Raw genomic sequence first — 15037 nt, 5'->3', positions numbered from 1 at the left:
AGATCTTAATAAATGTAAGGAGAGTGTTATGTAGAGAGACATGGTTTTCTAGAGGAAGTCACCAGAAGCTCCGCCATTTTGCCCTAAGATATCTCTGTGTGACTTTTCGACCAAAATGGTGGAGCTTCCGGTGACGTCCCGTCCCTGTGAGTGGAGGATCGGTGGAAGAGGACCTCATTTTAACTTCTGCCAAAATGGCAGAGCTTCTGGTGACATCCTTTCCCCCGATTGGAGGATCAGAGGAGAGGATGTCACAATTTTGGTGGAATTTCACCAGGAGGTTATGACCGCAGAGATGGGAACAAAGAGAGGAGAAAGGAGAACAAGAAGATGCGAGACACAGAAGCAGAGCTGTGAGACGCGGAAGTGGTCAGCAGAGAAGATCGGGAGACATTCAGAGAGAGTGAGAGTAAATGTAGGCGGTGGGCAACGAATTTAGTTACTGAATCTAAAGTCCCCTTGTCAAACATGGACTGAAAAACTTGCACAAGTCCAGTATCAACAGGAGTGTTCTAAAAACTGTCCCCCATTCTTTCAGGACACGGGTTAGTCGAGTCATTTTTGCAATAACTGTTGGTGGGGAATGACTTCTGCAAAAAGTCTTCAAAAGACAGGAGAGAAGGGACTGGGGAGATTTCTTCACTATGACATGGGGGATTTCTGATAGGGGCGGTGAAGCTCCTGAGAAATTGAATGCACGTAGTTTTGTTTTACTTACGCAAGTCCTTTGTCTTTGTTCTTCAGCCCACATTGGCCAGAAGGAAACTTCCTCAGACATTTCACTGGCGGACTTCTCTAAACACTTCTGTACAATGTGGGTTAAAGAACAAGGTGGTCATTTGTGATCAGTCTCAGCCTGGGAATATTTGTGTGATCAGCAAGTGCGCTTTATTCCTGTTATTACACTATAGAAACAGTTTGTGGATTAGCTCCTGTTTAATTCTGGTGTCTAGTATTCCTCTTCTAATCGCAGCCTCCATACCATCTTAGAGTTTGGGATTATTTCACTGGAAGTCAAGTTGTCAGTCAGACTACAGGCAAAAAACTCAGCCTGGATGCAGTCGCATGCTGCAACTCGCAAAGCAACTCAAATATTTCTTCACATTTCAGTTGCTTGTAAGCTGATCTACAGTCAAGGACCTACATGGTGGGGAAAGCGGTGACTGCTTGCTAGCCCTCATTTATGGTGGATTGGTGGTTAACGATAAACCCATTGGGTGTACGGATCCCATCCATTCCCTTCTCCTCCATCCTGTGTGGGGTGTAATGAGGTTAGATCCACAGCTTATTTATGAGTGCGTAGAGCCCACCCGTGACCCCTCACTGCTGGATGGTTAAGAATAGAACTCTTTGGGGTGCAGTCTGTAAAACCTGTTAAACCTGCCTTGCAGTGGCATCCATCAATGTCAAACACCCTGATTCCTCATCTTCAGTCCATGAAAAGAGGCCATGCAAGAAAAATAATGTTGGTCTCTGCCTGACGGCGGCAGATTGGCCATTCGTTTTCGGGGAATCAGTGTATATCTTCTCGTTTAATCTGCTTCATCTAGTGGTTGAAGAATAAAATGTGTCGTTCATTCGCTGTAAGAAGCTGTATGGATGCCATTTCTAGGTCCACTTTAAACCATATTATTTAAAGGTTAGAGGTACACTAAGAGGTACACTGTTTCATTGTTTCATTTTAGGCAAAACCAACACAATTATTTAATTTCCTGGAACCTCTGTCTTCACAACTGGAGAGGAATAATATTGCAAAACCTGGATTTTAAAGTGGTCGCACTCATGGTATACTCATAACGTCAGTGTGCAACGCAAATATGCGTTTTTTTTAAATCTGTAAAGAGATGGTGTAGATAAATTTAGTATACCGGATTCTAAAATGTAGGATATGAAAAAGTGACAGATCTGCACTCAGTTTTTAAAGTCTCTTCATATCATTAGAACGGGTGGGCTAGAAAAAACTTTGCACAAAGAAATACAGAAAATGGGAAAAGTTTATTTTACATGGCCTGCCACCAATAGGGAATCAACAAGGTAAAGGAAGATAGTTTATTTAAAAGGAGAAATACGACCACAACAAGAGGACATAGCTATAAACTAGAGGGGCAAAGGTTTAATGGTAACATCAGAAAATATTAGTTTATGGAAAGGGTAGTGGAAGCATGGAATAGCCTTCCAGCAGAAGTAGTAGAAGTTAATACAGTAAAGACATTTAAGCAAGCATGGGATAGGCATAAGGCCAAGCTAGATATAGGATAAAGGCAGGTACTAAAGGAAGGTACTCAGAGGTTGGGCAGACTGGATGGGCCTACTGGTTCTTATCTGCCGTCACTTTCTATGTTTCTAATATGATTGGGAACGGAGGGAGTGGGTGCAGAGAGCCCACCCATAACCCCCATCATTTATGCTGTTGGATGGTTAAGAATATAACTAAGCTGGGGAGCTTTAAAGTAATGCTTTCTTATATATACAGTTTCAAGATCAAAGCAAACTTTTAATAAACATGTTTTTATTATAGACAAGTGTTTTATATAGTAAAGCTGGCATTACATTTGCTAAGTATGGGAAAACGCTTTTAGAATTACACTGCCACCTGTTGGTGGATAAAGGAAAAGGAACTCTAGAAAAATTACACTGATCCTGCTCATTACATTTCTTAATCACGGTGTTAAAATCAAAGGAGTTCATCTAGAAGATCATATATATATATAGATTATATCTTTTTTAAAAGTAGACAATCCAGAGCACGTGGACACGTGTCACATACACATTTTGTCACGAATCTCTCCCAAAGTATGTCGTAATATTAATGTTCTGCACTTTAAAAAAAAAACATTTGCGTGTTGCATATTATTTCTTGCTGAGGTTTGGTGCAGTTGCAGAGACATCCACCAGATAAGAATCAAGATTAAGCTCTTGTCTGAGTCCAATGAGTCTGATGTGGTTGATTTGAGCGATTGTGGGGCTGAGGTGGCTGAAGAAATATTTGGGTACTCGATGATGTCAGTTGTGATGTAATCGTTATGTCATTGATGTTATTTTTGGTATCATCACTATGTTATTGATAATGTTATTTGTTCGGTCATATCTGATGTCATTACCAAAAGCAAATGGCGGAGAAGAACTTTATCTTGTAGTTCCCGGCTTTTTAATTATATAGTAATTAATAATCTATATGATGCCTTAGCGGCTGAAAAATCCCACCTGTCCTTAGACTTGCACCAATCGTACACCACTACACTACTAGAAAGAGCGCCCGTCTGAAACCTGGAAGCTATCAGTTAGTCCATCAACACAAATGTACTTCAAGATTGGTGAATTCCCAGGAAGTGCTTTTATGATTTTTGTGTCCTAATCATCACACTTTATATTCCTGTTGCCTCAAGCCCAATGTGTACAGAGCCGGATACCTGCGGGGGAAATAGCGTTTTCACGTGATTAGATGTCAAATAATTATATTTATCTCTCATCGGGTTGTTCCGTCATAGTGTATATCATTTCAGTAATATACCCAGCAGTACAAAGTACCGTAACATTCCAAAGTGAGCGCAGATCTTTGTTTTGTGCTAATGTGGTTAGTCATTTATATACTACTTGTGGACCAACTAAGGTAGCCTTTAAGCCTTTAGTCTTGCATTAAAATCAACAATACATTAGGAACTTTGGGTCCTGTAAAATATTAGTTGAGCTGTCCCTGCCTCTGTATATATATATATATATATATATATATATTTATTTATTTATATATGCCAGGCAAATCTTGGGCATATCACCTGTGTCTATGGGAGAGGGATCTGGGCAAGCAATTCTCCCAAAGGGAATGGGAGAAAATGATGGACTTAGCACATCATTGTTCTATTAGCAACACAATTCAGGATCACACAAATGGCTGTACAGGGAAGGTGGTACAGGGTGCTGTCAGTGCTGCATTCTTTGTTTCGGCACAGACAGGTGGTGGAGGTGCCAATGGGCCAGAGGTGATCACACACTTGGTGGGGCTGCCTTAGGCTTAAAGCTTTCTGGACAGGGTGGGATGCTCCATAAGAGACCTTAGTCTTTCTTTTCCTTATTTGGGTTTGATTATTTTATGGGACCATTTATTTCCAAATTAGTTCATTTGAGATGTTGATATGATGGAGATGTATCAAGACTGATTTTGTCATGGAAAACGTCTCTACTTATTCATCTTGAGCATAAATATAAATATATAAATATAATCCATATATTAAATAATGGATTGTGTTCATGGCATACACCAACCGCCATGTGAAATTAATTACGTTGCCTTCAACCCTTTGAACCCTTGGTTTAGAACATGTTTCATATTTTTTGGTTTCACACATAATATTGATATATTTGCCCAGACTAGTCCGAGAAATGCACGTCTGTGACCAGCTTTGAGCTGTCTCCGTTTAAGCTGTTTGACCTCTGCCTTTTGGGATAGTTTTGCGCTGAATTGCTGACATGTCCACAGACTAGTCGTATAATGAGAGTGGGCAAGTTCCAGCAGCTCTGTGTAGTTTTTGAGGTAATTGCATGGCCCAAGCATGTACATTTTGATTTTGTAAATTCTTTTCTGCATTTACTCTTATGTCACGCGGGATATGGCCAGAATAACCAATGGTGCAGAAAACGAAGGCCGAGTGTAAATCTCAGCCCTGACAAGCTCCAAGGAACCAAGAAACGCAATAATACCCTTTTCCTAGATTAAAGCATTAAACAAAAGGGACCTTTTGCAAGGAACCTGGAAGACCAACAATAATGCAGGAATATTCTTTTTTCAGCTTGAGGCCTTTTCTTTTTTTTTGTATGAAAAAAAGCCTATAGAAAGACCTCTTGGTTGATACATGATGTACAACTTCAGCATATAGGTATCAAATATTAAATCGCCACTGTTATGTGTTAAAGAGGCAATAATGCCCAATATGTATTTTTTGAAGTTCAGTGAAAACAATTTGCTTTATTGAATTTTTACTTTGGTAGATTTCAAGCAGTGGTTCACAGAGAAACTCTGCTTGTACTGCCAGCTATCATTCAGCTGCGCAGGGTCTCTGGGTCATTACTGATAGCCAGCCTGGCCAGAAAGGACTCTCAAAAGGAGATAGGTGAGGGTATCCTACTCCTTCCCAAAGCTCCTCTAGCGGTGTAGCATCACTCACTTGACTTTTCCTTGCTGCTATATCAGAGTAACCATTTAAAGCAAAGTCTGGATGCAAGAGTTGTTGGGAAATCTGTATAGTAAAGTGTATCTCCTGTCTCTGCTGCAGGTGGACACCTTCATTGGGTCACATAAATTCACGCTGTATGATCCCTCAACCCTACTGTATGTTTAATGAAAAGCAATAAAATAAAACCCAGCAGTGGTTCCCCCATCACCTACACGGACGCTACATTGCTCAATGTTACCTGTGAATTTAAATATATTATCTTCAAGAAAGAATGGAAACTTGACTATTCGACATCTAGGAATGTCATAGAAAGCATGCATTCCCTATACATACATACATATCTCATCTATACATATTGTATGCTTGTCAGCAGAAGATGTCTGCAACACACTGGTTTGTCTCTGGCTATATTTTAGGAGATCTAGGTTCATCTGCATGTCTTGAGACTTCATCACAAATATTCTTGTATTAGTCCAATTTATGGCACTCACAACACAATTGAATTAAATAAAAACATCATCTTGCACTCTGCTCTGTATATAGGAAAACCTTTATTTTGGAAGGATGAAGTAAGAGATTTCAGGAAGCTTTGAAATGCAATCGTGTCCTTTTTCACCTCGCCCCTTGGTTCAGAATTTTCTCAATCCATTTCCCCATATTTTCTCAATCAGGTAAAATATTTAAGGTTTCTCCATGTTTAGACCAAACTTTATACATATTACCAAAGGTGGATACAGCAAACAGACTTCTATCTAGCCAAAAGCTGCAAAACAAAATCAGCCTTCAATCAGTTGCTTCAAGAAATATAATTAAAATGAACTTAAATGGAAATATAATTAAACCCGACTTTATTCACATCCCAACACTAAACATTTCAAACCCACTCTCTGTACAGCTTAAAGAATTAGAGATTTGTTGTCAAACTGTAATTAATACTGAGTCTATGGTTGGCTCCTTCATCGAGAAATGACTTGGTAAGGTCTTCTACCTAAAACAGTCTCGTCCCCTTTCAGTTGAGTCTCCAGGTACCACAACTGCAAGGACTTCAGCTGCTTAACTGAAGTACTAAAGGACAAAACTATGTTGTAGTCTAGACACAGGGCAAATGTAGAGGCAGGCTGAAGTCGAAATGTAGAAGACAATTCAGAATGTGTTCAACTAAAAGATCACTGAAACTAGCTCACTACACTAGGATAAGGTGCCCTCGTCTGGGTTAAATAGTCACCAATGTGTGAAATGCTAGATGTGTACACGTCCTAATGGGCAGCCAAGCACAGAGATGCCACAAAAGATGCCCAAAACATACGCCAATGCACAAGGACTTGGTGTGAAAGCATGCCAAAGGGACACCAAAGCATAGGACAGTGCCTACGCAGCTGGCAGCCAGACATAGAGGACCAGACACCAGCAGTAAGGCCCTGGCATGACACAAACTCTTTACTGACTGGAAACTGTGTATGATTTTCAGAGCATTCTTATTAACAGAGGAAGGAACTCCACTGGCGTATTTCATTGAACCAACAGCAGTCTCTTTAACAACCTCTGTTTCTCTAAAAGTAAGTTATTCATACAATTAAACATGTAATTGGCCATTCACAAGGAAAACAGTTATTCACAGTCGAAAAATACATGTAATTTCACACAGCATTACAAGTTAAAGACAGAACTGTTCCATTCACCTCAGTAATAAGACATTCCAATTCCTGTCGGCTCAGTGCCAAGTTGTGTCCTTGATTTTCGGCCAGTACCTGAAGGCAAACAATACATTTCAAATGTATGCAGGTTTTAGATTTTTTGTTTGAAAATAGAGAAACTGTTTAACCTTCATCTCGGTCTAATATTCCTGTCTTTCAACCACACTCTGGGAGACCAGCTTCGGTCGTGGAGTCAACTTCAGAGGCTGGCTTTGGGTTTCCTCTAAGACAAGCACAAGCAGAAGGATCATCAGAGAACCATGCAGGGTCAGTGCTGATCGTTTAGGATCTCTACAATGCTGATGCTTTCTAGCTTTCAGTGTAACTGCACTTGAATTGAGCATTGTGAAGAGCTCCTTGCACTTAGTTTAAGATTAGGGTCCTTGCACTTGGTTTAGGGTTAAGGTCGTTTGCACTTGGTTTAAGGTTAAGGTCCTTGCCCTTTGTTTAAGGTTAAGGTCCTTGCACTTGGTTTAAGGTTAAGGTCCTTGCCATTGGTTTACGGTTAAGGTCCTTGCCCTCGGTTTCCCTAAATCCTGGAAATCTACCTAATTGTTATATGGAATAACTCACCTTAACGTCTCCTATATCTGTTTGTAATGCTGCAGAAGTAGGTCTCATCTCTGCTTGAGCCGAGGAAGGTGCAGTGCAGGATTCCGTCCTCTGTACTGGGATACAGTGAATGTCACGCTGAGGCAAAGATGCAGGGCTAACCTGAAATTGTGATTCATTTGGAGGGCATGCCTCTTGGACAGATATAGTTGGGGGATAGTGTTCAGACTGCTGTGAGGGACATATCTCCTGCTGAGATACAGATGCTGTGTTTTGGAGGGCTTGGAAAATGGGAGTAGGACAGGTGCGTGTATGGTTTGTAGGTGCTGGGTAGTTTCGAGGCTGGACAATGGGAGAACACGGCATCTGTAGAACAGGTGTGGAGAATTGCTGAGGATGGGCGCGATACTGAAAATTAGCCTGAAATGGGTGCAGGGTTTTCACTTGTGGCCTAGGTGGAAACTGTGAGCAAACTTGGCGTGCGAGTGTTTGAGAAGCACATATACGTAACAAAGGCTGAGGGTGGTTGTGAGGCTTGGATGGAAACTGGTAGCTGCTCTGTGATTGCTGTTGTGTGCTGACTTGGGGTATAGATACAGGTGTGGGGCAGGTATCTGGTTGTGGAACCTGCTGAGGGCATATCTGATCTGAACACGGGTTTGTATTCTGTATTACGCTGAAAAACAAAAAGAGTATTATTGATTATAAATCTATTTGATTAATTTTCATCAATAAAACATCTACTAGTTAGTTCCATTATTCAACATAAACAATTATTAATCAGAAGCAATTACTAATTTTTTCAAGCAATATTCAGACACACCATGAATGCTGTGGCTTGGGGAAGCAGCATTTTGGGTAGGTAACTGCCACCCAGCATCTTAAGACCCCATATGTTTGCTATATTTCAGGACTTGTCATTCACTACTGCTAAGTAATGTGCTTGAGAGTTGGACAGGACATACTGGATGAATAGGTTAATTCTATTAAAATAGACATACAGCTTTTAGATTTATGAAGATGTTTTTATGAACTACGACTAGACGTGTTTGAGTGTAAATGAGGCCAAATCATTGAAATCTTTTGCAAGTTAAGTATTTACTTGTGTATATACTAGATAGTTTTATAACATTTAGTGGCTTGCAAATATTTTTGACGTATATTTGTGTGTTTTCATCATATTCCTTCAGTTGCCACTTTCACAGTTCAGTATATTTGGCTGATATCGGTGTCTGTCAACCCTTCCTTTTCCTTTAATAGGTGTTCAAAAGCTGAGAGTGAAGAAGTAGACAGAATGTCCTAAAGAATGGGCAGAAATATACTCCACCACCCACCCTTCCCAACCCCATCATGCTGAAACACGACATCAAAGGCCTGGCACACTTGGAGTGTTCCTCTATGAGATCTAACCTGTGAGATCCAGAATCTGGAAGAGGGTTGGAATCTTTGGCTCTGTTCTGACCTGTATCCTCAGAAGAATCCTGTGTGATGAGAACCAGAATTTATCTCATTGCAAAATTACACAAAGTGTTCTGTTTCTCTTTGGTTCTCTACTGCCGCAACATTTAAATCCATGATATTTAATCCAACAGCAATGTATGGGGTTGCAGTGTTGTTGCAATTTACTTATTGTAACATCCTATATAACCGTGCTATTGACATTAATATCATAACAAAACATTCTAAAACACAATATAGTTACTTTGAAAGTGATTAAATGCTTACTTTTAACGCTGCATCATTTCCCATAGAACTGCTGTGATGTCCTTCTAGTGCTGGTTCTTCAGAGCTGCAAATTTCACATCTCCATGTACCACTGATGGGGCAAAAAAAAAAATATTTAGTGTGCATCCATGCTTAATGTTCACTCAATGACTTTAAATAGCACATATATCTGTTTATGTACTGTGAACATATTAAACATAAAGAGAGGGATTAAGTCCCACGACTTGCTATAAGATATGAACACATTATTTGGCCCAGTGGTGATGGTGGTGTTAGGGACATTAAATAAAAGGTTTCATGTTTCCACATAGTTTTGGTCAGGAACACCTAACAATATGGAGACAGAAAATCTATGGGGTCATGAGATCACTCATTATTTAAGAGTTGATCAAACAGGGAGTTAATGTATAGTGAGATGACTCACAACAAAGCTAACCATCGTAACTCTATTATATGCCTTTAAATCATAAACTTTTACATACCTTGGAATGTGGGTAAGGGGGGGCACCAGGCACGAGAGATGGAAGGATCGTGGGCATCCATCACAACATATTAACTCTCCACCATCATGACATACTGAGCATTCATCATCATTACTCTGACAAAAATGGGGAATGAAAGATAAGATTCATCAGCATTTACGGTTACATTGTATAAATTAAAAGGATTGTGAAGGAACGGTGATATTATAATATAGAATAATTTTTTCATTCCATAAATAATTTACAAGTAAAATCTTTGGCCTTGGGCTCAACAAACTTAAAAAAGACTGTGCTTAGCATTAGGTGCTAAGCAACAGTTGATAGTAATATTAATGTAATATTTGAATTGTCAAACAATGTGATAGGTTGCTGTCCTATACAACTTCTGATAAATGGTATATCTGCACAAATGCTACTATAATTCTTTGGAGAAAAGGATTAACACGCTCAGAAAAATAAGATAATGCAGAATATTAACAGTTTTAAGGAATGTCAATGTTGTTACTCACATGCTGGGAGACCAGCTTCGGTCGTGGAGTCAACTTCATGGACTGGCTTTGGGTTTCCTCTAAGACAGCCATCTCTGTATCGTTCTGTACAGTCCTTTCTGAGGAAGAATACTTAAAAGCAGTGACACACACACTTTGCCATGTTATTGCATGTCTCTAATGTACTAACAGTCCCGTGTACCGTTTATTTTCCTAAGGAGGAGTGTAGAGTCGTTGTCAACATATGTAGGTCAAAGTCATGCTATAATAGAATCCCATTTCTAATTATGATTCTATTGAACAGCCCTGATCTATATCATTAATACGATTCACTTCTCTAACTGCACAAAACACTTTCAAAAACTAGAATGGTACAGATAAGTTTCACATTAGTTTAATCTAAATCTCCGAATCCCCAGCAGGATATGTACATGATAACCTACAGATCAAAATATATTACACAGGACCCATCTTCAAAACTCAGTAGTTTATTTTAATTGCTGGTAAATATATTGCACCAAAAAAGCCAAAAAAATATAAGAGAATAATCCATCATCCAAAACTGTGAGTGTACTGGGGTGTTACCAGTGACAGATGTCTTTTAATGGTGATGCCTGGTTTTTAACATAGCCATAGTTCTGCTAGTTAGCCCATCACTACCCACAAACGTAAATAGTGTAATGTACGGCCTGTTTGTTTCCATGCTGCCACACTACTCAACCATTTTTTTCAGTAGCCCATACTAACATACAAATGTGAAGAGTGCATTAGTGAGGGCATTTTTGTACCTGTGTTCTCCCCGGAAGTAGTCGCTGATCTGCTTATGGTGAAGGTCAGAGGTTTCCCTTCAACATGACACATGGACATGGTGCCTGGAACTTTGAGTGGAGCTGCGAACATTAGAGTACCAGTTACTATCATGCATGATCAGAGGAGCAATGAGAGCTAGAGCGTAGGGTACACAAGCAGATCACAGAAGAATAACATTCAACACTGTCTGTAAATTCCATGATGGAGCCTGTTGTCAAGGTCTGCTTCGGCTTCATCTTTTCACTTCTTTGCATTTATTTAAGTATGTATCAAGGAGATTGGAGAGCTCCTCAAATGTTTCCCTGCCACTTGCTGATTGCCTGGTGTGTTATATGGTGGGGCCAGCTTTGCCTGACAGGTACAGTAACACAGAATGAAAAGAGGTGATCATTGCATAAACATGTATAACAAAAATACATGTAGAGTAAGTAAGAGATACTGACATTGCCCAGCAGCCATAATGAACTCAGGTGTGTGAGAATGCTTTAGTAGCTGTCGGTACCTGGGAGAGGATGACCTTAAGCTCTATTAAGTAGACTTTTGCCAAAACAGAGAGCTTAACTATTTAATTCATGCTTCTCATGTGTAGGTAAGTAAAGAGACTCTTTCTGTCATCACCTTGTATACCTAAAGATAGGGTTTCTTGTGTAAGTCATACCTGGAAAGTTCCCAGGTTGGCGACCTGAAGTGGCATGTGTAGTGTGTATGTGCAGTCCCTAACAGTCTCTGGTGGATGGAGAGCGAGGGGAGAGGGCAGAGAGTGGATGTGGGCAAAAGCCATCCCCTGCCTTTAGAAAGAAGAAACAGACCTAAGGACCCAAAGGTAGCAGGGCTTCTGCCGGAGACTCCGCGTCAAACCAATAATGATTACCAGCCAAGGATGAGTTACTCACATATTGTCGGCTGTTCCTGAGTAAAGACAATCTTCTCAATTTTACGAGGGGGCTTAGATTTTATTGGGGGGCCTGAGTAAATCCAAACACAAAGTTTAGTGTTAAAATTACAGAAACTGTTAACTGATACATGATATGATGTTCTATGACTGAATTAGCTGCATGTCTGCTCATAGTGCCATAGTCTTAGAAACACTTGTGCTATAGGTGGCTATGTCCAAACTGGATTAGAAACCAAACTTTTATTTTACTTAGCATCAGAAAACAATATACATATTAAAGGGCTAAATGGCTGGTTCTAATGGTGACATTAAGGACTGCCATTTAGGCAACTGTCTGATATTTCGGATGCCCATCTCACAAACGACATCGTAATTAGTTAGAAAGGAGATTGGCACTTTTGTGTATTAGATAACCAATAAATAATAAAGATAAACAATAAAATGCATACAGAAAATTTTCGAGTCACACTAATGCATTTCATAAAAACTTATTTGGAAGAGAAAACAATGAAACCATTGTGAAATCAGTTCACGTAATACAAATTAATATAACAGTATGGTTTGATATATTAATCAGCATGTCCTCATTATTTGCCAATGTGCTCGATCCTAGCCACCACCTGCCAAAAGCAGGAAACCGACATCAATGCAGCTGTGGAGAAGAACAGCATCCATGATCAACCCACAGGCCAAGCATTCCTTAGCAGTTCCTTAGAGGCAGAAGACATTTGGCTTATTATTATCACATTTATCTTATACCCATATCATTTGCCTCAGCAGATTACTCTACCAGTTCCATGTGAATACGCAATGGATCCAGCCTTCCTTTTTGTCTGTGGTTTTGGATGAGGTACAGACTTCGAGGAGGGAGGCAGCCTTCGGACTTTTCTCTGAGACAAGGAATCTGTGACTGGGAAGGAGACGATGTATTAAGTCAAATGGACCGACACTGACAAAGTGAGAGGCATCTGATGAGAATAACACATCAGCTGTGCATGAATAAATAAGACAGACATGAGACAAAGGCTTTTTCTCTGTCTGTACAGGCGAGGATGCCCATCTTAAATGTAAACCTCAATTAGTCTTTGAGTTCACCATAAGATTCAGAGTAGCTTTATAAACTTGGCCTATCCTATGTATGTTTAAATCCCCTTACTGTATTATCCTCTACCACTTCTGATGAGTCTTTTATACGACTCTCTCAATAAAGCGAGATTATAGCATTAACATATTCAGCTAGAAGTTTATACTAATAGCAGTCATTAGCGGTTTTCCGTAGCCAGTAGATGGAACCCATTAACATTATTTCATCTGTAGGAGAAGAAAAGGCGCTGTAATCTATTCTATGGGAAATTACTGTGGATGTGAAGAATGTACTAAATCGCTACTGCACATGTACGATAATAAATGAATAGGGCTGTTTCTATTCAGCCTGCCCATTGAAAACTAAGTGTAATTTATATTTAATGCCCCTTAGTTAATCTATGTTACACTGAGCACAGTCTTCCTACTTAAGAAACTGTACATTGAGTAGTGTGGGACACTAGTATGTGCATATTTCTGTTAGGAAGGCATTAATAGATTAAATTTGGGATAATGTAGGTACAGTAATGGGTCTTTAGTTTATTTACATGAAATAAAATGTGTAATTACTCTTGCGTTAGAGTTTGGATCAGAGTTCCTCCCGGTGGAAAGTGCTACTTTCGAGCCATTTGATGGAGTTTGTTTTCTCCCAGCTCCACCTGAATTGAAGTACACCATGCGAATAACCACAATTTTTTTGCCACTAGACCTTAAATGCGAATGACTGAACCTGATAACAGAACACTCCAAGGTTTAATGAGATTAAAATAATGGGTTATTTTTTGCATGCGTTTTGATTGTTTTCAAAAATAAAGGGGATTTGCAACTGATGTTTCTGCATTTCTATAATTTATTTTCCCATATTTCTATTTTGCCTCCTTCATTTTAGTGCAAAATACCAAATAAACAACTTCTGCTTGGCATGAAAATCATTCTTTTTGGTCTTTATAATTCAAAACTTATATCAAAGATGTGTAATTTGTGATTTTGTATGCACACCCAACAAATGTATAATCACCTGTGTGAAGGGTTTTGTGTATTCCAGACAGAAGGGGGTAGCTTCGTAGAATAAACTCGGTGGATAAAAGGGACCAGAAGCCACGGATAGTTTGTGCATCCTGACCAAGGAGCCATGTTAGAAGAGCATGCGATGCTTTCTGTGCCCCAACCCCTTCTCCAGCCTGCTGTGTCTCCTAGAAAAAATGGTTGACTGCTGGTTTTTATTATAGTGTTGTTTTTTTAATTTAAGACAATCATCTGCCATGTGAAGCTGCATAACACAAAGATAAAATGCATTTATTATCTATAGTGAATTGAGGGAGAAATAACAGTCTAGAAGCTTAGCAGATTGTATATCATTGCGGTTTTCAATGGAAATGATGTTTGCATGGGACACAGGGATTAGATGTCAGGGGTACATGTGGCTATTTAGGGTCCCCCTATCTAAGGGTGGAGCGTGAAGATTATGCAAGGATGACATAAATTAACAAATTACACACCTACAGCGTGTTGCCATCAACTTTTGAGTTCCTTTTGTGACAATATGCACCCGCACATGATATCACAAGATCACTCTTCTTAGACATGGCATACCCCCACCACACATTTTCAGCATAGTATCCAATACCTTATGGAGCATGCATGAAATGGTTGGAGTATAGGTAATGGACATGGACAGTGCTATCGCCATCACACATGTAGTGCTTAAGTCTTGTGCATTGTGGTAAACTTGGCTTTCATAGAAAAGCTAAATAGAGTAGCGCATTTCAGACATGTTTATAAAGCTAATAGTTTCATCTGTAAAACATCTGACAAAAATTTTGTTCACGTGCTAAATGTCAATGGTTGCCAACCCAACCACAGATGGATAGATAACAACAAGGCACTGTACCACTGGTCTGCTCAAAAAGTGGCAATGTCTATTTGAAAACGAATAAAAGCATTGATTACAAAAGAAATATAGCATTGTTCTTCATGAACAATGGCGGTACCCGACTCTTACTTGGAATCTGTCCTCAGGGACAAGGTCCCTGTCCATCATCCCATGCAGCAAAGGGAACAGATCAGTCACAGCCACAGCAATCTCAGTGCGGTGCCACCTAAGTAGTGCTCTCAGGTCTGCAGGGTCCTTTTCTGACAT

General features: G+C 39.7%; 1 protein-coding gene across 1 annotated transcript; it reads right to left on the bottom strand.

The window, feature by feature from the left end:
* Positions 1–5710: 5710 nt before the first annotated feature.
* On the bottom strand, positions 5711–15037 carry AIRE (autoimmune regulator). Its single transcript, XM_053460426.1, is given in 12 exon segments — positions 5711–5931; positions 6848–6916; positions 7436–8090; positions 8825–8895; positions 9140–9230; positions 9622–9762; positions 10108–10228; positions 10898–10999; positions 11813–11884; positions 12587–12724; positions 13916–14090; positions 14900–15037. Coding segments are annotated over 12 exon segments (1788 nt in total). The 3' UTR covers positions 5711–5916.

Source organism: Spea bombifrons, chromosome 3, assembly GCF_027358695.1.
Source record: "Spea bombifrons isolate aSpeBom1 chromosome 3, aSpeBom1.2.pri, whole genome shotgun sequence".
Classification (NCBI taxonomy): domain Eukaryota; kingdom Metazoa; phylum Chordata; class Amphibia; order Anura; family Pelobatidae; genus Spea; species Spea bombifrons.
The sequence above is the reverse complement of the archived record's forward strand: the minus strand, read 5'-3'. Positions and strand labels throughout refer to the sequence as shown.